Consider the following 23086-nt stretch of genomic DNA (forward strand, 5'->3'; position numbering starts at 1 on the left):
TTCTGCCTTAATTAAAAAATATTGCAGTTGCAATGTGTTTTGTTAAAAAAACAAAAAAACAAAAAAACAAAAACAACAACAACAAAAAAAAACCAACTCCAAAACCCAGAAAACAGAATTCAGGTGCTGAAAGATACGTCAGGGAGGCATGCAAACCTCTGCCTTCAGACAGCCAACAAGCTTTTGTAGGACAGTTGCCTTGAATAAATTGAGAAAACATTTCCTTCTGCAGACTGGAAGATGCTACAGAAAAGTTTCACTTATCTTGACAGTGAAATCCTGATAATTTGATTGGGTTCAGGATGTTTTCCTATGTGTCTACACAACAAGTTTGTTAGGAGTTCCAGGAAGAATCAAAAATACCATTGATTTCCCACAGAAATCTTATTTCTGCAAGGAGCTGATGAAGGGCCAGAAAGGACAAGCCTATCTACAGGAAAGCACATCCCCAAAAGTGGCAAAACCAGTTTCACATGATGCTCTGCTTGTGGTATTTTAAGGATTCTGGGTCCTTTATAGGGGTCCATCTGGAAGGAATAAAAGTAATCTTCCTGTTGCCAAAGCCACCTGTGTCGATACCAGTGGTCACAAGATTGTTCCAGCACAGATATTTGTCCATTAAACAGCAAACGGCCACCAGATACTAATAAATTGCAATCTGTATAGGATTCTTAACTCGTAACCTCAGCGGGTGAAGTGAGTATCGACTCCCTCCCACATGGTGGACTTCTCTCGCTCCTTCTCATCTGTTCGTGCTCCAAGTTAGGTGTCCAGGCCGAACAGAGAAACCTGTAACCCCGAGAGAGCGACTCGTCCCATCCTGCAGCGCTAACCGCAAGGGAGCACCAAGAGGTCACACTCCAACCAGAGGCCCCACTTTCAGACGAATGAAGTTCAGCGAGACGTATCTTACCCGCAGTGCTTAACCTGACTCCGAGGTACCCCCAAAAACCACGCAGGCTCCTTTTGCGAAAGGTGAGCCGAGCTACAGCCTTCAGCTCATGTCTCGTTCTCATGCTTGCACGTACCTGGTTAGGTGCTTCTGGTGGCATGGGGGATGGCGATTTGGACTGGAAAGCATCCTGGGACATGAATCCAGAGTCATGGGAGGACACACTGGACAGCCTCATGGGTGCCTGCTGAGGCAGATTGGAGCTGCGATAGCGATAGTGTGAACTAGGTGAGTGCGAGTGCGAGCCACTGGACCGGGAATCACTACTGTTAACGCTGTTCAGACTGCTGTGAGAGACAAAAGGAACAGAGAGGGGCAGGGGAGAGGAGCAGACGGGGCGGGGGAGAGACCCGCGTACGGCACAATTAACGTTCCACGTGTTGCTGGCAACAGGCAGCACAAAACGGAAAAGAAAAAAAAAAGCTGAAAAAATAAATTTAAATATATATATATATATATATATATGTGCACATATATATCAGTAAGGAATAACAAGCAGCTGCAGTATCCTTTGGGACCACAGAGAAAATGGCACCTTATCCTGAATTTTACTCAAATGATCACCCTCCAAGCCAGGAGCTGAGAGGGGTCAGGCAGGGGAGATGGTTACGTGGCCTCCCCAGCCCTCACTCTCGTGCAGCCTCCGCGTGCCCGCGGCTCGCTCCTACTCCTGCCGCCCCGCTGCGCCTGCTCTGAGGGCCAAATTCCTACCGGGATGCCGACAGCAGGGCGCCGAAGGCAAAACAGCGCGTCCGAGAGGCTGCACCCGGGCACGCGGTTCCAGGTAGCCAGAAGGCCAACACACGAGATTTCTGAAAGCGTCACCGAAACCCCGAACTTCAGAGCGCCCGTGACCACCTTCACCCACGTGGCAGCTCTCTACCAGGAGCAAAGGCACGTCCAGCGAAGTCGCGCCTCTCGGCGCGTAGCTTCATTTAGGAAGAAAGGGGCTCCAAGAGGACTAGCACTCCCCAGTGAGGAGCTACGACACCAAAGAAAATGATTTTTCTTCTCCAGTTTCCAGGAACGATGGTAACGACTAATCAGTCGCAATGCGGGAGCTTTTCCAGCTCCCTTTTGCTGCAGAGGTGACCGAGAGGGACTAGCAGGGACTGCCAGTCTGAAGGCAGATGCCCACCTCTGCTGCCAGAAGCCCACCTCCTAGCTAAAGGGATGGCTCTGGAAGATACACGGGCAAGGACTGCATCTCCTATTCCCAAACTGTATGTACAAGGCAGACATACAAAGCTGGTGTAGATGAAGAGGAGCACTGCAGTGTTTTATCTATACACAACAGTCTCTTGGACTTTACAGAAGATGAGGTTGATTAGGAACAGGTGAGGGATTTTCCAGCCATTTTCTTTTACAGCTTCAGGATATTGCATCTTTAAGCCTGTGCTCAATGCTTTAAATATGCGTGTTTTCACATATATAAAAAAGTATCGCAATTTTTTTATATATATTTGCATGCAAAGGCAAGTACATACATACAAATAGTCAGGTTCACTTGTTCTGACATGCTAGAGATAACTTTGGCTCATACACAGGGAACCTGTAGTATATCATTCATAAAAGAAACTAAAAGGTAATCACTTGAAAGCAGCTGCAAAGGTGTTAGAGCAGAATACACAATCGAGTATCTTCCTTTTCAATAAAAGGAAACAGTAAATGTAGACATCAGGGTACAGGGGTAACATGCTAATAAACTGTTTTATGAGAGGAAATAGTTTTTACAGAGAGAGTGTCAACAGAATCCAAGTGTTCCAACATATTTGGGAACAGCATTAGACAGCACTAGCAGTCAAAGAACTTGTATCGAATAAAAGCATTTCCATGTACCAGACTGACAGGGTAATCGACAAGGATGTTTTTCCTTTTCAAACACTTTAACTTACTGATTAGTAACAGCTACTTAGAATAATCTAAAAAGCCATCATAGGAAAACCAGAAAAGGAAATTATGAATGAACAATCTCAGAGCTTAGATCAGTACAGTCTGCTCTTTGATCTGAAATGGGTTCAAGAGAACTGAATCAAAAGCACCTTCAAGTTGCTTGAGTTCAAAAGTTGTTCAGTCATTCCCATCCTTTTTAATATTCTCAGTCACACACATAAATGGATGAAGACCATAAGGAATTGATTTTGTTAAGGGTCGTTTTAAGATTCAGTTATGCACACATACTCGTACCACAGTCTGAACTTTCCTCCCTTTGTCCCCCAAAGAGGTTAAAATGAAGCATTACCCATCTACTTACCTGCAAACACTAGATTTTCGGGACATGGTAGTACTGGGAGAGGATGGAGGAGTCTGATAAGACCAGCTGTAATCAGAACCTTTCAAGTCTAAAATTACCTGATGAAAGATAATCAATAGTATCAACGACTTAGAAAATCTCTTTTCCTATTAATAGAAAGAATTTGCTTGTCCCCAGCATTCTTCACCACAAGTTTTCAATGTCTTGAATTGACTCAGTCACAGTTTTCTTCTAGAATTAGACCGCATACGTTAGAATTCCTATGCAGGGTAGTCAGCTTCATTCTTGAGTTTCCAAAAACTAACATACTTCTACACTACGGCTGCTATCACAGAAGGACAGTTTACGTTTGAACAGAAAAATCTTTAGAAAATAAACATAAGATTTATTTCATCCATGTTGTAAGTTGTTTTTTCCTTAAAACAAAACAAAAAAACCCGACCCTGTTATAACCCTAGTGTTTAAGGACCTGTCCCATTAAAAAACCCTCAAAGATTCAGTATTAATTCACAGCAGAGATTCCCTCCTTTTTACTTTTTAAGTCAGTGATAAAGGATTCAAGGTGTGATAAGAATCATATAAGAGTTCACACAGCAGAGTTGGAGGAAAAAGGCTTATTTGGAGTCTTTTAACAATACGTATTTTTCTATGCATTTTAAGGCGAGCACGAGAAAAAAGCTGAAAATGTTAGAACCCATCAAACTATCCAATCTCAGCAATGCTGCTGGCACCACATAAGAGAGGGTTGCTCAGATGTAGGGGGAGGAGGTGGCATCCATTTCTCATGGAGCCTTCGTGGAAGGTGGGCATCTTCATACACATCAGTGTTACAACTACCATTTTACGTTGTGTTGACCAAATATTTCTGAAGTTTCAAATTGTTAAAATTCCTCGTGTTAAAAATGATCTTGCTGCAGCAGGATTGCTGATGCAAATGATCTTTGCATCTATAAAACCTAATCTAAAGCCACTGACTGCTAGCAGTCAATATTTCTCGTAACACACAAAAAATAATACAAGCTGAAAGTTGAGTATTTTCCAGGTAACAAGAGCTAACCTGTTCGCTTGAAGATGGCAATTTGTGTGGGTCCATGGTGAGACTTTTCAGGTCATCTGATATGGTTTGTAAATGTGTTATTTCTCCTAGCATTGATATTTCTTCTTCCTGAAGAGACAAACCAGCAGGGCTAATCACAGCTTCAGTTTTAAAAATGAGATCCAAAACACAGCATACAATCTTTTGCATTTTACTGATGACTGTAGTCATGCCCAGTTGCTTTCTCTTCATCCTTAAATCAATCACAAATTTTTATGCCTCCTTCAAGATTGCTCAACTTCTGAGGCTTAAACATCCTCTTTCTCACCAACGAGATAAGTCTTAGTGTTCTTGTGGGCATATCTTTGGAAAAAGAATCATTCTCACTGTGTTTGGAATAGGTTTATCCCTTCTATGCATACTCAAAAGGTGCCCTAAGGATTTTAACCTTGCACACAAATGGGTTAAATTCATACTTTTTGCTAGCTTTGGAGACTTTGACAAAGGCACGATACAGGTATAAAGCATCACCACATCTATGGTTCATGCTGGCTCATACTACATGAAGTGCTAGCTCTACTCTGACAACATCAGCACTGTAAGTTACCATAGCAATCTCTCAGCTACCATGGTAATTTCATCCAGGTCCTCTGAGTCTGCAATTCCCCTCCTGCCGCTCAGCCATCAACTTCCTACTTCTCTAACCACAGTTTTCTGCTGAGGCTGATGCTCTTTGTAAACAAGCATCGGGGACATTTTCCCAGTACACTGAAGCCTCTTTAGAAATATGTCAGGTTTACACAAAGCCACAAATGTTCCAGTGCTGGGCTGCAGACAACCTGAGATTATGAAAATATACTTAATCTTTTGAAAAGAATTGAAGAAGCTGTCATGTAGGAGGTAAAGAGCTGCCACAAAACTGCACAGAAGCAGGTTGCAATCTGTCAGATAATGTCATTACATACACAGGGGAGGTCTTGAAATATTTCAGTTCTACTGCTAGAGCAGGAGTAAAGAAGGTTTATATTAAAATGTGATGTTAAGAGAAAAGCGGCAGAAGCTACATTAGCAGTGCCTCAGGGCCATACTCACAGGGACTTGAGATCCACCTAAGTCATTGCCCACTGTTTCCCTAAGAGTCTGCTTGAAAGTTTTTACTGCCTTTGGTCTCTGAATCACTGCAAGGGTCCCTAAGAAAGTGCCCAGCTCTTGTCACTGCCTAAACAGAGATGCAGGCAGGATTTCGGCTAGTTTCTACGGCTCTAGAAATTCCTTCCAAAGATGCAATGAGCTCCCTTTTGCGCGCTGCACTGACATGAAACGGAGAGCTCTTACTATGACAGGCCGCAGCATCGAGATGAAAGTACAGAATCGGCCGCGTTCCTCGATCAGCGCTTTCCTGACAGCTTGCTTCTCGGTTTCTTCAAGCAGCAGGTACTTATCATTGACGTCTTGCAAAGCACTGTCCAGCTGGGGCTGAATGTCACCCCGTCCTGCACACAGGGAACAATCAAGAGTGCATTTTATCAAAACTGTGGAGCTATATAGACAAATCCCTTGTTTTCAGCCAGCACTGCTGCCAGACTGCTTTTGCAATTCAAGTCTCAACCAGTACCTTCCCTTAATTCAAATTAATAGGGCTTTTAAAAGTTGAAATGAAGCATTTTATGGCATTTTTCCCTTTTGCCTAGGAAGAAATTCAGTTCAATTCAAAGAAAGTTTCATCAAGTCAAAGACAGCATTTCATGTCCGGACTCTCTCAAGTTGTTAGTGGTTAAAACCTCTCATGTCATCCTTGCTGACAATCAACCTCTTGCTGATTAGGAGGGCATTCGTCACTAATCCCAGGCACACTCCTCTTCCTTCCTATGTTGTGCTTGGCAAGCTCCTGCTGGCAACTTTATGGAGTCACTAAATGAGTGAATGAGTGTCCTATCTATGACATGACAGTAGGGACATGTTACTGAACCTGTTGGACCACAGGATTCAACTGCTTTACACAAGCAACTGGTAAAATAGCATTCTTCATTCCAAAGACCAAAACAAAAAATAACTATTGACATCTAAAATACATCAATATGTCCAGTCCAGTATTCGTCTCTGGAAAAAAATCCAATGTTTAGCCATCACAAAGCTTCATCCAGTTCACCATAAGCCAACTCGTTCATAACACTAAAAATTTCTATGACAGCTAAGTATCTTATTCTGCAACAACTGCTTATCTTGCATCATGCCAAAAATCCGTTCCTCTAGTAACGAGCTGCTTATCTCTAGCATCACTGAGTCAACACTGTTACAGTTAAAAGATCTTTTCATGCATCGAACAACTCTGATTAAAGAATCTCAGCTGCATAAATTTCTCTCAAATCTTCCAGAAACACCACAAAGTAAGAATGACAGGTGCATTTCCATTCCACTGTGGCTCAATATCAGTAAGATCATATTTTAAAATGATGTGCATGTTACAGGTAGCTACCAAAAAAACCCATTTTTAATGGACAATCTGTTTTATGGACAATCTTTGTGCATGCAGGATTTAAAGTTATGAGTAGGAGGAAGAAAAAAGCCTCCTGATGCGTGCAGTACAAAATACCATATTCCACAAGACAACTCAAGGTCAGAGCTACAAAGGCAGACCTTTGCCTGATTATCATACCTATGACTTCAGAGGAAAGTGAAGTCATTGGTTCCCGAGCACTAACAGACAACCAGAACAGAAAAGATTGAGCAAGAGCGGATTAAAGAGAATCACTCTGACTTAGAGGCATTAGGGGCTGGATATACCCAGATCTCCTCTGCTCAGTTGGATGTAATCCAGATAAAACCATACGGTTCCCTACGCATGGGGCTCCGAGGTGCAACCTCAAGGAACAGCATCCCCGCCAGCCGGGTGGCTCCAGCACAGCCCCTGTCAAGGACACGCATGGACGACATTATCGGCACAAACTCCCAGGTTCTCACCCTCAAGATCAGACTGACTAGTGCAAGGTAAATCATAAAGTTAATTATTTCCCAAAGAGTTTTAAAACAGACTCTGAAGCTGCAGAGTTACCTGGTCTCTCTCTCAAAATTTGTAGTTACCAGAAACAACTTTTAGAAGAATTTTAAATAATTCTCTATTGGGCCTGTGCCTTCTTAGTCATTCACCTCAAGAGATAAACCCATGGCCTTCTCTTTGACCACTGCTCTGTACATTTCGGGCCCTTTCTCATACTCAACGTTGCAGTCAGATGCAGCAATCAATCATTTTAAGCTTCCCTGGAATTGTTCTTTCAAACTCCTTACAAAATTGAGATTTACATTATTACCCAGAACTTTTATTTGGAGAGCTGCCTGGAAATGATTGCAGGTGAAATGAGCTCATGTTCTTCAACGCTAGATACCGGATTGTTCGTACGGCCGTAGTGGCCATATGCAGAACACATTAACTGCTAACTAAAACATGCACCCACCAGTTCAGCTCTGGAGAACTGCTGCATATAAAATCGCATAGCTCTCCAGCACCCTCTGCATCTCCCTAACGGAGTAAAATACAAATGTTAAGTAAATCAGGAAATTAACAGACGTACCGTCTATCACAACCACTTTTATGGAGCTGTGGCTCATGGGTGCCTGTGCAGTTGGCAAAAGCAGACAAGTGCTCCAGGTATAATTCAGAGCAGTGAACCAGCTTAGGTGCTCTGAATTGCCTGGATGAGCTTCTCAAGTCAGATGTTTACAGGGCACAAAACCAGCTCTCTCTCAACCCATTTCCTCTTCTCTGAGCACAGCCCCAGGGCAGCCCTCCTACTCCTGGGGATGCCAAGGACACACGGGCAGGCTGCGCATCTCCGTTGCTCCCCACCGGCCTCCAGCCCTCCTTGGTCTGAACCCACTACATTTCTCAGGAGGAGGCATCAGTGTCAAAAGCCACTGCAGACACCAAGTCTCCACGGCACCTTGCCCTACAACCCCTGTCAGCACAGCATCCCCTGCTTGAGAGCAATGATAGTTCTTCCCCTTTGAATTGTGAGGGGAAAGTCACTTATTTCAGGTATCCCTGACAACCGATTGCACTACTTTTGCAGTCTATTGGAAAATCTACTGCAATCTGTTTCTGTGGACATGAGGTACACTTTCGTAAGGAACATTAACAATTGATTACTCTCCCTAGCACAGTAAAAGCTTTAGGTTACACATTTGGAAATGTTTCCAAACCAATGCAATTTTTATAATGACAGAAAATAGTTCCAGAACAGTCTCATCATTTAACACCTGGATGGCCATGGTGGGCAAAGGTGGACCTGGAAGGATACTCCTATCCCAGCTGGAGACTGGTTTGAACAACCCACCAAAACACTCAGCTCTAGAGATGGTGAAATGTGTCAAATGTGTCCATTGTAGTCACCTGGAATTGGTCAGAAATGAGTATGTTTTAAGGATGGCTCTGCAAAACACATCCATCTGCATGCAGAAGAACAAGTCAATAATCTGAAAAGCCAGGAGAAATGTGAATCCACCCTTTCTCCAGTGGGAGTTTTGGTGGTGCAGTGAGGAACAGAAATGCAGAACCAGAAGTTACAGTCTGAACCCTGCCAGGACCAAAAGTAACATGCGCCCGGTGGCCGTGGGACTGGTGGGTCAGCACAGGCAAGCACACAGTGCAAGAGCTGTGGAGAGAGCAAATCACAGTCGCTGTATCACTTCTCATCAATATTCACATGAATCCACCATTACTCATCAAATAGTCTTAATATGTGACCTTCAGAGAGGGTGCTTCACATCACTAGCATGACATGCAAAAGCTTTAAAGAGCTGATGTGCATTAAAACATCAGTTTTATAGTGGTCTACAGCTAAAAGCCTCATGCAAATTCTTAAATAACCACTGTTTGAAATAAAACTTCAATCGAAGGAACGTACTGGGGAGAAGACAAAAGGTAAGTCTAATTTTCAACCCAATTTCATGCTTATATTTTATAAGACAACTTAAAGTAGCAAGACTCAACAACAGCAAAGAGTAGCACTGATTTTTAAATGCTCTCAGTCTAAGTCTGACTGCGAAAGTTAATGCTATTATTGGCAAAGTAACAAAAAATATTGGTGAAATTAGTATTTCCCATGTTCTGATTCTCACCTAAAGACTGCTCCCTCACATTCATTTTGGGTGTCTTAAAAATTCCACATGGACACTTTACTTGGAGTGCAGGCATTGACACTGTACAATCAAATGTTGACAGCACATCTACCAGCACAAACCAAAACGAGCTCAAAGCCATTCATCCCCAAATCATTTCCTTCACAACGGCAGACCTGCTCCATCTTCCAGGGGAGCAACCCCTTCGAGTCCTGCGCAGTAAAGCCAAAAAACTGATAAGGACCCAGACTGAGACTAACATGGTTCTGCAGCAGCTTACAGAAAGGTGGAAAATCTCATTGCTGGGGTTAACTTTAGAAGCCAATTCCAGAAATCCAGCAACCAAATCTGAGTCTTTCCAGTGACTACTGGAGACCTGAATCAGCTGCTGAGGTTCCTAAGTGCTAAGCCGTCAAAAGACAAAGTTCAAGTTCTCAAAGGAAGCTTGCAGATCGAATTGCAAACCAGGAGAAACAAAGTGCCAGTGCAAACCAGGAAGGAGACCATGTGGTGGGTACCCAGTACCCAGCCAAGGCCCCCTGATTAAGAGTCTCCCTGTCTGATCCATCTAGGCTCTTCCAGAGGGCAGTTTTAAAATCCTCTGTGATTATTCCTACCTGCTGAGGTCTGGTATTTTCTCTCAGACTCAAACACACTAAATTTCACTTCAGAGAAGATCAAGGCAACTTCTTCACATTTTCAATACAATGACTGAAAACAGCACAGATTCAAGGTGTGATCAGGCAGCAGAAGAGGAAACGACTGTGAGGCCAATTCCACCCCTTCCCCAGCATGAAGTTATATGTGATTTCTTATGCATCATTTAAGAAGGGTGCATGCGAATTTCAGAGAAAAGGGATTTGGACCACAGGTTTACAAAAAAACAACACTAAGGACTTTAGCTCTAGACTTTAAAAGTCATATTAATGATAAGACATTCAATTATTTGAACATCACCTTGATGACATGTCTGTTCTATTTAGCTTCTCTCGCAACCATGATATGATTTGATCAGTCCACGTTAATCCCTTTCTAAAACAAACCAGAGGTTCGGCTACAAAACCAATTTTCTTCTTTTACAGTGCTCCAATCAGATGCCAAAAGAAGATACAAATCAAAAGATGGTTTGTTCCTTAAGAGTAGGCAATGTTTTAGTTTCATTAGAAATTAAAGTCTAGGCAGTTAGTGGAGACCAGACACCATAAAGAGGCCACAGCAAGGGCTACAATAAACCAGCCACCAGGGTTACAGCATGGCACAGACTTACCCAGAGCCTCAGCTGTCAGGCAGGTGCGCATGATGAGAAATTGCAGGACACAAAATTGACACAGAAAGGAAAATAAAAAAAAGTCAAACTGGTATTCCAGCACTCCTAGAGTTCAGACATTATCATCAGCTCAGAGACACAAGAGTGAGCAGTACGGAGTAGCCTGTTTTGACTTCTGCTGCTGCTGATAAAGGCAAATGCATTAGCTTTGCTTACTGATGAGCTGCTGCAAATCAAATGCCTGGTTATTTATCACGCAGTTTTATTTTAAGAAATTTAAGTCAGTTCAAGAACTCAGTTTAGCTTGCAGATTCTTACGCAAAAGCATGGTAATTTGTGTTTCAGAGCAAGTGCACAACACAGACAACCATCACACTCTGCTCGAGTGGCTGAAGAGGACCGAGGTGCACACCGACGCAGAACGGGGAACCTTAGAAACTCGACAACCTGAGGCAGCTGCTACATTAGTAACCGCAGCATTTTCTGATGTTCTCTACTGCAATTACATTAATAGATTGTTAATTAAACGAAACACTAATTGCTAATGCAGTGTGGAAGAACATCAAAAAGATTAACCATGATACGCACATTTTAATTAAAAAATTTATATTAAGCTCTGCAATAAACCTGGCTAACTGTCAGGAAGAAGTGTCAAATGACATTCAGACTCAAGGAATAAAAGTCAAAATGATCTGCAGTCCCTGAGCAGTCAACATGTCTTCACTGAAGTTTTATAAAGTGGAGCTTACATTACAAACGTTGCGGGGGTGGGAAAAGAAAAAAAAAACCGCAGGCACTACAAAAATCCACAGATAAGGATAATTTGCTAACTAGTTCCCCTCCTCCTGAGCCATATCATATCAGCTGCAGAGCAAGTCCTGGCTCTCCCTTCACCCATCACCCCACACTTGTTCCATTTGAAGAAATAACCTAGTGGAGCCGGGGTCTGCTCAGAGGTCGTCCCTCCCCAGACTGCCGCTCCAGGAAAGCGCTAAGCATGGGGACCATGCGAAGAACCTGAACGAGGAGGTCTGTATTTGCTTAAAAACTGAGTTGTTCCTCAGTTTTAGCTGTGAGGAAGAGTTTCGTGGGTTTTAGCTAAGAGTCAGAGGATTTGCACAATCACCGATGAGAACAGTACAGCAATTAATACAGTTTGCAAAGACCAGAGCATACAACAAAAACAGCTGCAGAGGCTCTAAAAACACAAACATGTCATCTCAGCTAAGCAGGAGGAGGGAGAAGAAAAGGCACTTTTGACAGTATTACATTAAGTTAATCATCATTCCGCTCTCTCAATTTCATTAACAGGCTGGTAAGCGTATTTTCAAAAACCACTGAATAATGCGAAGCATCAAAGCAAAGTACACGTTGTGCATTTGGATACTCCACAGTGACAAGACAAGATGAAATGTCATGCTGAATGTTTATGGCACTCCGCAGAAAGATCTCTGAATAAAGGCAAAATTCAGCTCTCACATTAAAACATGTTATAATAGCCTTGGTCTTTTATTGAGACTGTTATAAATAATTCCTTTTTAAAAATCCCTTTGGATTTAAACATTTTTTTCCTCCAAGTTAGCACACAGTAACATGTTAACAGCCTCAAAGTGAAACCTTCCAGATATGTTAGGAGCAGAATCGAAGCCTGTCTACTCAATCAAAAACATCCAAGGTCAAAAAAATGCACAGAATAAAGCCAACACGCACACCAGATTTCACATGATATGTTGTTATACTTTAAGTCATTTGAGTGTTTCAGTTATATTTTTTCTTTTTGGGGGGAAATAAAAGTCATGCATTTTGTTGAGCTTCCCCAACAGTTACAGGCAAAACTGCTGCTACTTTTCCTCTGAGCTCAGTATAGCTGCAACAGCTTCTAGCAGCTATAGCTGTAGAGGCCTTGACTCAGCATAAAACAAATCCATGTTTAGGTATTAAATATATATGTAATTAATCTGCTGAATCAGGTTAGCTAAGTGGACTTTTGATGTCCAACTCTTGCCTGAAAGCAAAGAGCAATTTATAAGATGATGTACACAGGTTCATCCACTGTGTAGCCTCCTCTGTTTAGAAATTGAGGAAAAGAGCAAAGTTTCAATGCCAGGGAGGCAATGTGCCCTATCGACCTCATCTCCTAGGAACCTGAGTGAGGAAAGAGGTGCATTGATGACTGCCCCACCACAGCAGCAGGACACCCCAGGGACTGCACTGGGTTCTGCAGGGTCCTATACAGACTGCACGTATTTAGACTTCACAAGGATTTCTTACAGTCAAAGGTAACAAAAAGAATGAATATCACCCCTGAAAGGTCCTTCAAAACACAATACTTACACTTCCACAAAGACTTGTCATTTTACCAGCTATACTCTAGCAAACATCCAGAAAGGACCCATAAGATCTTTGAAGTTTCCAAAGTTTGCTGTTTCCTGATCACTTCCTGCTATGGAAGGACCTTTATTAAAATTAAAAGCAAAAAAAAAAACAAAAACAAAAAAAAAAAACAAAAAAAAGCCCCACTCTACTCTGCAAATATAATTTCTAAGAAATTACCTCAAATGCGAGACCTGAACTTTCAGCTTGGCTGCATGCAATCGGACCAGAAAGACCTTGCAAAGCCAGAGAAGAGGCAAACCCAAATGTCCCTGGCCCCTTGGTGCTCCAGGGGTGCCAGACCTGCATCACGCCTGCCAAGAACTGTGAACATCTCCCCCAAAGCCCTGGAGATGCAGGCAAGGAGTGAGCAGCTACCATGCAAGGAGCAGACGCCACGGGACACAGGCTCTGCAGCCTGACGTGACAGGCAGGGGGGACAGCACCGTCGTAACACATGCAAGTGAGAAGTGCAGGGTTGTATCTCAGCTTCTAGATCTAAAGCTGCCCAAAGCGAATCACTGCCCTATCCTGTCACAGCAGAAAGCCGACTTAGAAAAACCTTGAAAGGCGTTTTTAGTAGCATGCACAGTAATTAACCAAATCCAGAACGGGGCAAACATCTCACTTGCCCACAGATGGTGGTATGGTCAATTCAAAACATTTTTACGAGCACTAGGTAGAGAATGTGTTTGCTGTTTTGGAAGTCCCATAGGTGAGTCAGTAACTTTGCAGAAAATTAAGGGACAGGCCCCGTCTGAGGAAAAACAGAACAAAACAGCCAAGTCTGTTCAACAAGGAAACAGAAGAGCTGAAGACACGATAAAGGAGCATTTACATGCACTCGGCCACATGCTGGGATGGGTTCACCAGAGACTTTCTCTGCCAGCGAGTTCAAACCTCACTTGTAACCTAAAGCAGAATCAGTTTGAGAGCGCTGCCATTTTGTAAATAAACCCCTTCTTGATCATGTTTTTGCCTCAGCGACAAAAGCAACATACTGCACAGCGTAGCACATTAAACAGACCTGTCAGGAGAAGACATGCAACAAAGTCCGCATAGTAATATCTGACACTGCTCTTACAAATTCATACTCGTGCTTTCTCCCTTCAAGGTAAGGATCAAAAAGACAAAGAAGGAAAAAAAAAAAAACCACCTGCTACTTTCATCCCTTCTATATTTAACTGCTTTAAATAGTCTGTCAAAAGATGGATTTTCCTCCCACTTTCCTCCCATCTGTGCCTGTAATCCACCGGCCTGGCAGGTTCAGGCATTTGATCTCATGTCTGCACGAGCCTCAGCACCTCGCTGCGTCTCTCCTCCCCAGGGCCAGCAAGAACAGACGTTCACAGCTCTCAGCTCCTAAAAAAGTTATTGCAGCTCCTCCTTTTCCTTGTGCTGGCTACCTGGGTGCCTTCATCACCTCCATCACCCCCCCACACCTCTCTTTGCAGCTGGCTTTCATCCTGCCTCAGCCTCATTTGGCTTCTGCTCTGGACCCAAGCGCCACGTGTGTGACACCACTTGGAGATCCTACTGCATGGAAATACAGGAGGTTCACTGACAGCTCTGAGAGCATCTGCTACAGCTGCAAAATGAAGAGCCTTCGCTCTAAATGGCTCTAAAAAAATAATCAAGATACTTCAATTGCAGCATGGCTACTATAAAAACGATAGCAAAATGAGGCCTATTCCAGTCCCCATTGAAGATGTTTAATCCCGATGGAGGACAAGACACTGGTGGGCTGATCTCTTGGTTAGGCATGGCATGTTCAGGGGAGGGAGAGATGAACCCAAAAGTGTAGGCAGAAAACACAAGAGCTTCAGCCTATTTGCTTTAACTACTGCTGACAGAACAAAGTATCTGTCAACTTATAGAAAAAAGCTCCAATTTAATCATCATTCATTCCCGGGACTTGGACACGCTCTTCTCAGTTCCCACCTCCTGGACCCCAAGGGATTGCTCTGGTTACAGTGGGACAACAGGGGTCGAACCAGAACGGGGAAAAGAAGGGAAGAAAGAGGAAGGGAGCAGTACACTCTCTGAAGCAGTTAGTCTGAAACAAGGCAGTTCATTGCACAAAATGGTAAATGAGTGAACAAGACAAAAAAAAAAAAAGTCTTATCACACACACATACACAAATCACACCTAAAGATACACATTCTGACCCAAAAAGCTGGACTTCTCCAGTAACACACAGACGCATGTGCTGGGCACACGTAGCTCAGCTCTTCTCTTAGCTCCTGTCTTTCCGTGCCCTTCTCTCATCCCTCTTATAAGTCAGTTAAGATCCAAGAGCAGTTTGCCAGCCACATGGCTCTACCAGTGTAACTATCATCTCACCTTTCGGGGAGGACAGCCAGGGATTGCTCATTTATACTGGATAAAGTACAAATAGGTCTAAACTTACAGGTTTTGAAAAACTCAAGAAACTCCTGGCCCCAGCATTTATTTTGCTCGTCTCCAGGCTCATAGTTTTTAGGCAGGAGGGGGAAGCACAAACTGCAGCCCAAGGGCTGTTCAAACCTGGTAGGAGCCCAATGCCAGGAAAGAGAACGAGCAAATCTGCTTCCATACAAGCTCTGGATCAGTTTTACAAAGCCTGGTGGGGCTTGCACCTCACTAAATAGCGCCCTTAGTGATGGCAATCCTGCAATATCTAGGTGGAGCCATGTTTCTACGAATATGAAGAAACAACTCCTATGACAAGTTGTTGGTGGGAGAGCGATAGAAGCATGAGGTTCAGCTGATTAAAAAAAAAAAAAAAAAAAAAAGAGAGAGATCCCTTTTGTGGAGACCTCCCTGTCTTTTCCTACTCATCTCTAGTTTTCTATGGTTGCCAAGTGCCCTCCCTGACAACAACCCATACCACCTTCTCACCCACTGAGGAATAACGCAAGATTTAGGAGATTATAGGCTGCAAAAAAAAATGAGGGTGGAAAGAAAGAAAGCAAGAAATGTTAATAGTTACAGAAAATTTACATAATGGCTTCTTTATACTATTCCGAAAGATTTGAGAAGATTTTACAGGTATCTGCATGAGTCATGTTACAGCATCAATGCTCTCAGCAGGAATCAGTTAGCAGCAAGCGTTGTGTTTTCTGAAATGACTGACTCGGTACAAACAGCTTCAAAGCTTTTCTGTAAGAACATTAGACAGCAGCATTCAAATGTGATTTACGTGACACATAGTAATTGTACCCTGGTATTCAAGCACACCCCGGCAGTATGTTACAGGGGACTGAGCTATTAGACTAGAAAGTCCTGTCGTCGTTCAACCTGTGTCAACGAGCACAGCACAAAAGGTGCTTAAGAGCACAAGTAGGGAGCAAGTTACCTTTCTTTGCTTTCTTCTGCAGCTTCAGTGTGTCAGACGATTTCTTTTTTATCTCTTGGCGCGCTTTTTTGTATTCTAAAAAACACACAGTCTCTGTATCAACACACCTGATATAAAAATGAAGGCTTTTCACAGAAAAGGCTCTGCCTAAAGATATCAGGCTACAAATTTTAAGTTTTTTTTTTAATCAAAGCAGCTTAGAACTCACATTTTGTAGTGCCTATATATTTGGCTAAATATAATGTTTTAGGGTGTGAGCACATTCAAAAACTGAATCTTTCCCAAACAAACAAAGCCTTTACAAAAATTACAGCTGAAAGAGCAGTACAAAAGGAGAGTGATTTTTGTTTGAGAGACTCATCCACTCTCAGGAACAGAAAATGGAGATGGCAGGCCTCTCAAAACATCTGTATTCAAAAGCCAGGATCCTGAAATGGCAAGGTAGAGAAGATCCCATGATCCTCATGCAGCAGGAAAGCCAGGCAGAGGGAGAGGGTGCTAAGAAAGGGTCACATTGCCAGCTCTTGCACACAAAGTGGAGCATGCTGCAGCTGTCCTCATTTTTAGATGAGCTGCAAACCCCAGGAGAATTAAAAGCCCAGAACAAAATATTCCACCTCTGTCTTAGGCACGCTAAAGATACTAGATACGAAAGCTGATACTAAAAAAATAGTAATAAAAAAGATGTGTATGTATGTGTGTTCTCATACACACACTTTAACAGAGGTGGTCACTGTTACTGCTCTTCTACACGTGGAAAAACTGAAGAAGGCTCATGGCAGGCACTGTGTCTGGGCCAACCACACCTCCAACACCCAAATCTGTCCCCTGAGTGCTGGGTCTCTCTGCATTTTGGTGAGTCAGCCCCCTCCCTCCGCCCCATAATAAACCAGCATGGTGCTGCTTTTATCCAGCAGTCTTGAATTTTCAAGGGTCAGTGGTGAACTGTGACCAGCTTTCAGCACCTGTGCTAGAGGGTCATCATCCCCTGGCAGGAGTTCTGCAAAGCTGAAGCCATCTACCCACAAGCTCATGCCGTGCAGGACCCTACTCGCTCTTCCAGGAATGCCTCCAAAGCAGTGCTTGGCACTGCAGCTCTGAGCACCTCGTGTGCGATGACACAGCTTTCCAGCTCCCCACGTACATATCTCTGTGTCCCACCAGATATAAAACAACAGCACTGAATGTTTTAGAGTGCTGTGGCTTCTCTGGAGAACACTATGGCCAAGACATAATGTGATCTCAAAGCCAGCTTTTAACTACACCGCAGAGCTTTGTGGAGATAGATGTGGCATCCTCTGCACTATAATAGATCATACAGTGAGAGTATCCTAACAGAGTTAAAACCAGTGATTGCATACCAGCTTAGAGAAAAAAAAAATCCCAAAAAAACAACTAGTGCAAGAGTGAAAAAAAATTGTTAGGCACTTTTGGATATAGTGTTTTAAAACAGAAATGTTGCTCTACATACTTAAGCATATATCATTTTGTTCCCCATTATAACCATTAAAAGAGGAAGAAAAACTGGTATTACAATATCAGTCCTATTAAAGGATTCTTCCTCTGTAACTACCTTTTGCATGGTCTTTATCCAGTTGATTGGCCACTTTCTTCCACTCTTCCATCTGTTCTTGAAGTGGGTTTATCAGACAGTCAATTAAAGCACTAATTTTGTTGAAAAAACACAAAGAGCAATCAAATCCTGCAGACGCCCCTATTCTTATATAGAGAGCCAAGGTCAACACTGGAGTATTTTTACTTTTTGCTGCGACAGCTACCAGTGTCACAATGTAAATATCAGAACATAAAAATGCTTAAGCTGGAGAAAGCAAGGGAAGGACTGGATCACAAAAGTCCCAATCACAAGATAAACCAGAATTACTGTACAGCAGTTCAGGGCAGGGATGAATTGAGTGTAAACCAGAGGAGTGACCTGAAACAGGGCCAATGTAAACAGCTGGATTCCACTCATGCAGCACGCAAAAAGCAGTCTACGCAAACACCCTGGAGAATGAAGGGTTTTACGTGCCCGTGAAGATTATAAGCTTACGTAGGACACGTACACGTAGAGGACAACAGAAAGGAGCTGTAGGAGCTATCAGCATCCTGCCCAGTAAGGAGTCTCACTTCCCACCAGCCAGGGCTGGAGCATGGAGGTGAGTCAGACTCCAAGCCCACGCCATGCCTGGCACTGCTACTGGGAATAGTAAGCAAGAGGAGCCATAGGAGCAGCGGAGTTTGTGATACAACACTGATAAGGCTGCACTAGGTTAAATGGATTGAGATGGCACTATTAAAACAGGTAACTTTCGGTAACTGGAGGTGAAAGTCCTCTTTCCACAACCACTTACTTCACAAATATCTTTTAAAAAATAAAGGGCAGAAATCTCAAGTCATCAAACAAATGGAAAAGCATTATTTTGGCTCACTTGGGTCAAGTACACATTTTGCATCCCTGGTTAAAGGAAGCATGTGTACATACTACAGAAGCAGTGCTGTGCTTTATGTATAGCCCTGCTTACCTGCAAGTTGTTCTTCCATTACCTCCACAGTCCAACTTTAACTGGAAGGAGGGGAGGACGGAATTTAACTTTTCCATAGTAGTTTCTTTTTTGGTTGCAAGCTATTTGGGTTCTCAGGTAAGTTGAAGCAGCAGCACAATATTGCTGCTGCTTTCAGACTTAACGAAAAGGCTTAAAGTGCCCAAACACACGGACAGGTCCCTCGCCCCACCGGCAGCTGCTCAGCACTGACTGACAAACTGATGATGGGAATTTGCAGCATTTAGTGTGATTTGAGGTGACAAGTCTAAATCCTAGAAGATGCAGTGAAATGTTGCGTTTCCTGGCTTATAAAACACTCAATGTGCTGGGAGAGAGAGGAGAAAGGCCGTTCTTACTGAGAGGGTCCAAGATCAGCTGGAAAGCCAGTGCTGGTGAACAGCTTTACGTGCTCCTCAGTAACGGGGGCTGCACAACACCTACACTGTAACTGTAGTCCCATAGCTTACGAGAGCCAAATCTCGGGCTCTGGTCCACGCACAGAAGCACTCACCTGGAGAACTGTCTGAGCTTGGACTCTATACTCCTGTGTCTCATACACATCCTGGTCAGGGCAGATCCAATCTCTCGGGTGCCGCCTGCAAAGGAAAACATGAGGAAGGTGAGGCATCTGGTAAGACTCCTTCCCGTGACAGAGGCACAGCAATTTGGAAGAGCGTGGCAAGTCTTACGGAACAACTCAAAACCCTATTTGTTATATACAGGCACCATAAAATCAGCCAGGCTACCAGCCAGGCAGAACTCAGTAGTGTCTATCACCTTGGGGAGAGACTAGAACTGAACGATTAAGCAGCATTAAAGCAGTTCTTCTGGCAGCCTTTTGTGCGGTGAGACTCAACCCCTTGGTGGAAGGGCTGAGGAAACAGGGCTGGAGATGGCAAAGCACAGAGGAAGAAGGCTGGCAGAACGCTGGGCATCCACAACCAGGCAGGTCCTCAGCAGTATGCCAAATTTCTGAAACAAATCTAGCGACTTGATCCAATTTCCCATAACCAGATTTGTTAGTGCACAGCTCAAAAACTGTTTTAATTTTCCAGAATACGGAACTAACCCTGTCTGCTCCTTAATGCACTGATGAAGATACGCATCACTGACACACCACCCCCCATACCTGGATCTCAGATCATGCACCGATTTATCACTAACCTAAATAGTGCCAGAAGATGGCACTATTTGCTCTGTACCCTGACTCGCTTCAGTTCCTCTGACAACTGCGTAACAGGAATAATTTGCAGCAAGTCTTCTTCTTCCAGAGTTTTCCTTTTTTAAAACCACAAGTTCCACCATTTCCCACTTTGATCAGCACATTGGATTTCAGTATTATTTTGTTTCAGTTAGCTTTAGTTCTGATAACAGCTTAGTCACCATCTGCAAATCAAACCTATTATCAGAGAACAAACATCAACCTTTGCACCAAGCCTTTCCAAACTGTAATACTGTCCAGAACAGTGAAGACACCAGCATCTATTTTAAGGTCTCATTTGATTATTAAAATAACCTTAGACTTGTAACGTACAGTACGACATCCTTCCTAGATTTTGCTCATTTTTTTCCTTGAAAAATGGTATAGTGTAAGAAAAAAACTTGTAAGCAAAAAAGCTTGATGTCTTTAATCATTTTTTTTTAAACACAAACCTCGAAGTTACCACTTTCCTGCATTCCTACAGAACTGAATTCTGTGTCCACAAAATGGCTCTGGCACAAAGACGCTAAATCACGGGAACAGATTGTGGCTGTTGGGTATTTTCCATTGTTCGAGAAGATAAACACCAAGTCCTTTGTCACTCGCTCGCTCACTCGTGTTTTTACAAGGAGCTTTTGAAATCCCGGTATTTGGCAAGGCTGAAGAGCCGCAGCCCGGCTGGGAAACGGGGGCCGAGCGGAGCGGCCAGGGCGCGAGCGCACCCGTCCCCTCCGGTGACGCCGCGCTGCGAAAGCGAGAGCTGCCACAGGCTCTGGTAACCCAAAAAGCAACATGGAGGATGGGGAAAGGCCTCGGCAAAAAGGCAAACAAACCAACAGGTCCATTTCTACAACAAACAGCATTTCTCAGATGCAGAAGATGGGCTTTTTTCCTTGGGGACACGCAACTTGGGGCTTAACGGAAGATGACCTCCAAGAGCAGGTACCAAGCAAAAGGGGCTGAAAAATGGACCAAAAGCTTCCATGGCTGTCAGCAGAGCAAATCTCCATCAAAATGCAGCGAGGCTTGTATTGAAAAACTTAAGTGCTAAGACCTACCAATGGTTAACTGAGTTGAACTGACTGCTCTCCTAAGCCCCACCATATGAAAAAAAGGAACCGAGTCATTTTAGAACAATAAATAGGAAATAAGGCACCATGTGCTTCAGAGTGTAGGAAACCAGGGTCAGTTACTATTAATATTAAAATGCAACGTAACAATATTTTAACTGAAACATCAATAACTGAAGTGTAAATATATTCACAGAATACAGATGAATGGACAAGATCAGCAAAACAGCTACACAAACTTAGGTCTATAGTTTAGTTAAAAAAATGGTTTGGGATGAGGGGAGTTACTGGGTTTGGGTTTTGTTTTTTTTTTAACCATTCTTTACATCTTTTGCAATCTCACGTTATCCTAAAGAGTTTGAGAAATACCAGGTGTTAGCTATTCTAGGAATGAAAATGACCCCAAGAGAACAAAGAAAGAAGGGTAAGACCAGTTTTGAAGAGCTTTTAACAGCCCTTTCGGAAACACAGTGTTGCAGAAACGCGTTTCGAAGCACGCACGTGAAGGGAACGAGCTGCGCCACGGGAAAGCGCGAAGAGCAGTGCCGGACTGCGAGCGGGCGGCGAGGAGGGGCCCGCGGGGTCGGGGCTTAGCAAGGCCAGCGGTGCTACTCAGTGAACCTAAAGCAATCAACCAAGTTTGACTATGCTGGAAACAAGACTTCTGCAGCACTGCAGGAAATCAAAATAACTCACAGGGTGCGTCAGCCCCGAGCTGGCGAAGCCCCGGTGCCGCAGCGCACAGGAACCGCTCTCCGCTCCAGGCACGTTGCTGAAATAAAGGCGCTCTGCATTTCACGTTCCTGTTTCGAAGCTAACGCGGCCAAAGTCTAATTAAGCACATGGGGGAGAAGCTCTGGCGGAGATGAGGGTGTCTGGCATTTTGGCACCCACTGGATCGGCAGGGACAAGAACCATGGCAATGTGTCCCTGTGCATCTCCCAGGGGAGACGGCACAGAGCTGTCACCAAAGCATCACAGAGATAGCACCAAAGCACCCCAAAGCCTTGGAGCTCAACAGTGTTTTGACTCACTGTTCCTGACTACGTTATCAGAAATTAAAATGCTTCCTGAGTGGTTAGAGAGTTTAAGCATGGGCCTCTTGGCAAACCTTAACCCACCCAGAGCGAAGGCCCGCCTGCACGGATGTGCTGAGCAGGAACACATGCAATGCGAAGGGTTAATCTCACCTGACACCAGGTTCCCGCAAGAGCTGGTCCCACCATGACAGCACTGGTGTACCTGTTTCTGAAGGGCTAGGACCAGCTGGCTATGCAAACTGGCAGAAGCAAGCCATTTTGTAGCACTAGAGTTAGCTCAAAAACATCCAACCATGGAGAAGAACGGCAGTTGGGATTTTTCTTTATCACAGCCCAGCCAGACAGCCTTAGTGAGCAAAAGTAATATATGCTTTATCTATATAAATTACTGCTTGACATTGCAGCAGTGGTCTACCGCTCACAAAATGAAAGGGTTAATCACACGCACTCTCCAAAACGGGGTCTGACCTTACGAACACCAATGTGCGCATGAGTCCTTAGGTTGCATATGCAGCCCACTATTTCAAGAGCAAGACAAAAGAGCTTTCAAAATCTGACGACTCCACTGGGCTATACCAGGACCATAAGGCACCTGGTTTAGCCTCCAAGTTTGTTTACGGTTTTTCTTCCCAGAAAGACTGGCTCCGTAAGTGACCAGTTGCTTATTTGTTCAAGGATGGAGCCATGCAGCAGGAGGGCAGTAAACCAAGTACAGATCGCTGTTTTTTCAGGGCTACCAATACACAGACTTGGTGGCAACGAGAACATCTGAGCCACAAGTGAACGAGGAGTATGCTGAAAGTACTGCCAGTCTTCACTCAAAAACAGGTCACCAGCACAAAGTCATGATGTTCCCCAGTAGCTACAAATTTCCAGAAGATAAATATAGTGGTCAGA

The 23086-nt window shown here is 43.7% G+C and overlaps 1 protein-coding gene across 5 annotated transcripts in view; it reads right to left on the reverse strand.

Annotated features, from left to right (window-relative positions):
• Nucleotides 1–23086, reverse strand: part of MTSS1 (MTSS I-BAR domain containing 1) — a 117410-nt gene that overhangs the window by 14810 nt on the left and 79514 nt on the right. For 2 of the 5 annotated variants that reach the window (XM_062570614.1, XM_062570611.1), the window contains exons 4-10: nucleotides 19390–19474; nucleotides 17909–18000; nucleotides 16336–16410; nucleotides 5578–5735; nucleotides 4264–4371; nucleotides 3207–3304; nucleotides 1029–1236 (exon numbers count right to left, since the gene is read on the reverse strand). In XM_062570614.1, the coding sequence (XP_062426598.1) occupies nucleotides 1029–1236; nucleotides 3207–3304; nucleotides 4264–4371; nucleotides 5578–5735; nucleotides 16336–16410; nucleotides 17909–18000; nucleotides 19390–19474 (824 nt within the window). Of the gene's footprint in view, nucleotides 1–1028; nucleotides 1240–3206; nucleotides 3305–4263; nucleotides 4372–5577; nucleotides 5736–16335; nucleotides 16411–17908; nucleotides 18001–19389; nucleotides 19475–23086 lie in introns of all 5 variants that reach the window. The other 3 variants (XM_062570613.1, XM_062570610.1, XM_062570612.1) reach the window with 2 other exon arrangements.

This window comes from Rhea pennata, chromosome 2 (assembly GCF_028389875.1).
Source record: "Rhea pennata isolate bPtePen1 chromosome 2, bPtePen1.pri, whole genome shotgun sequence".
Classification (NCBI taxonomy): Eukaryota; Metazoa; Chordata; class Aves; order Rheiformes; family Rheidae; genus Rhea; species Rhea pennata.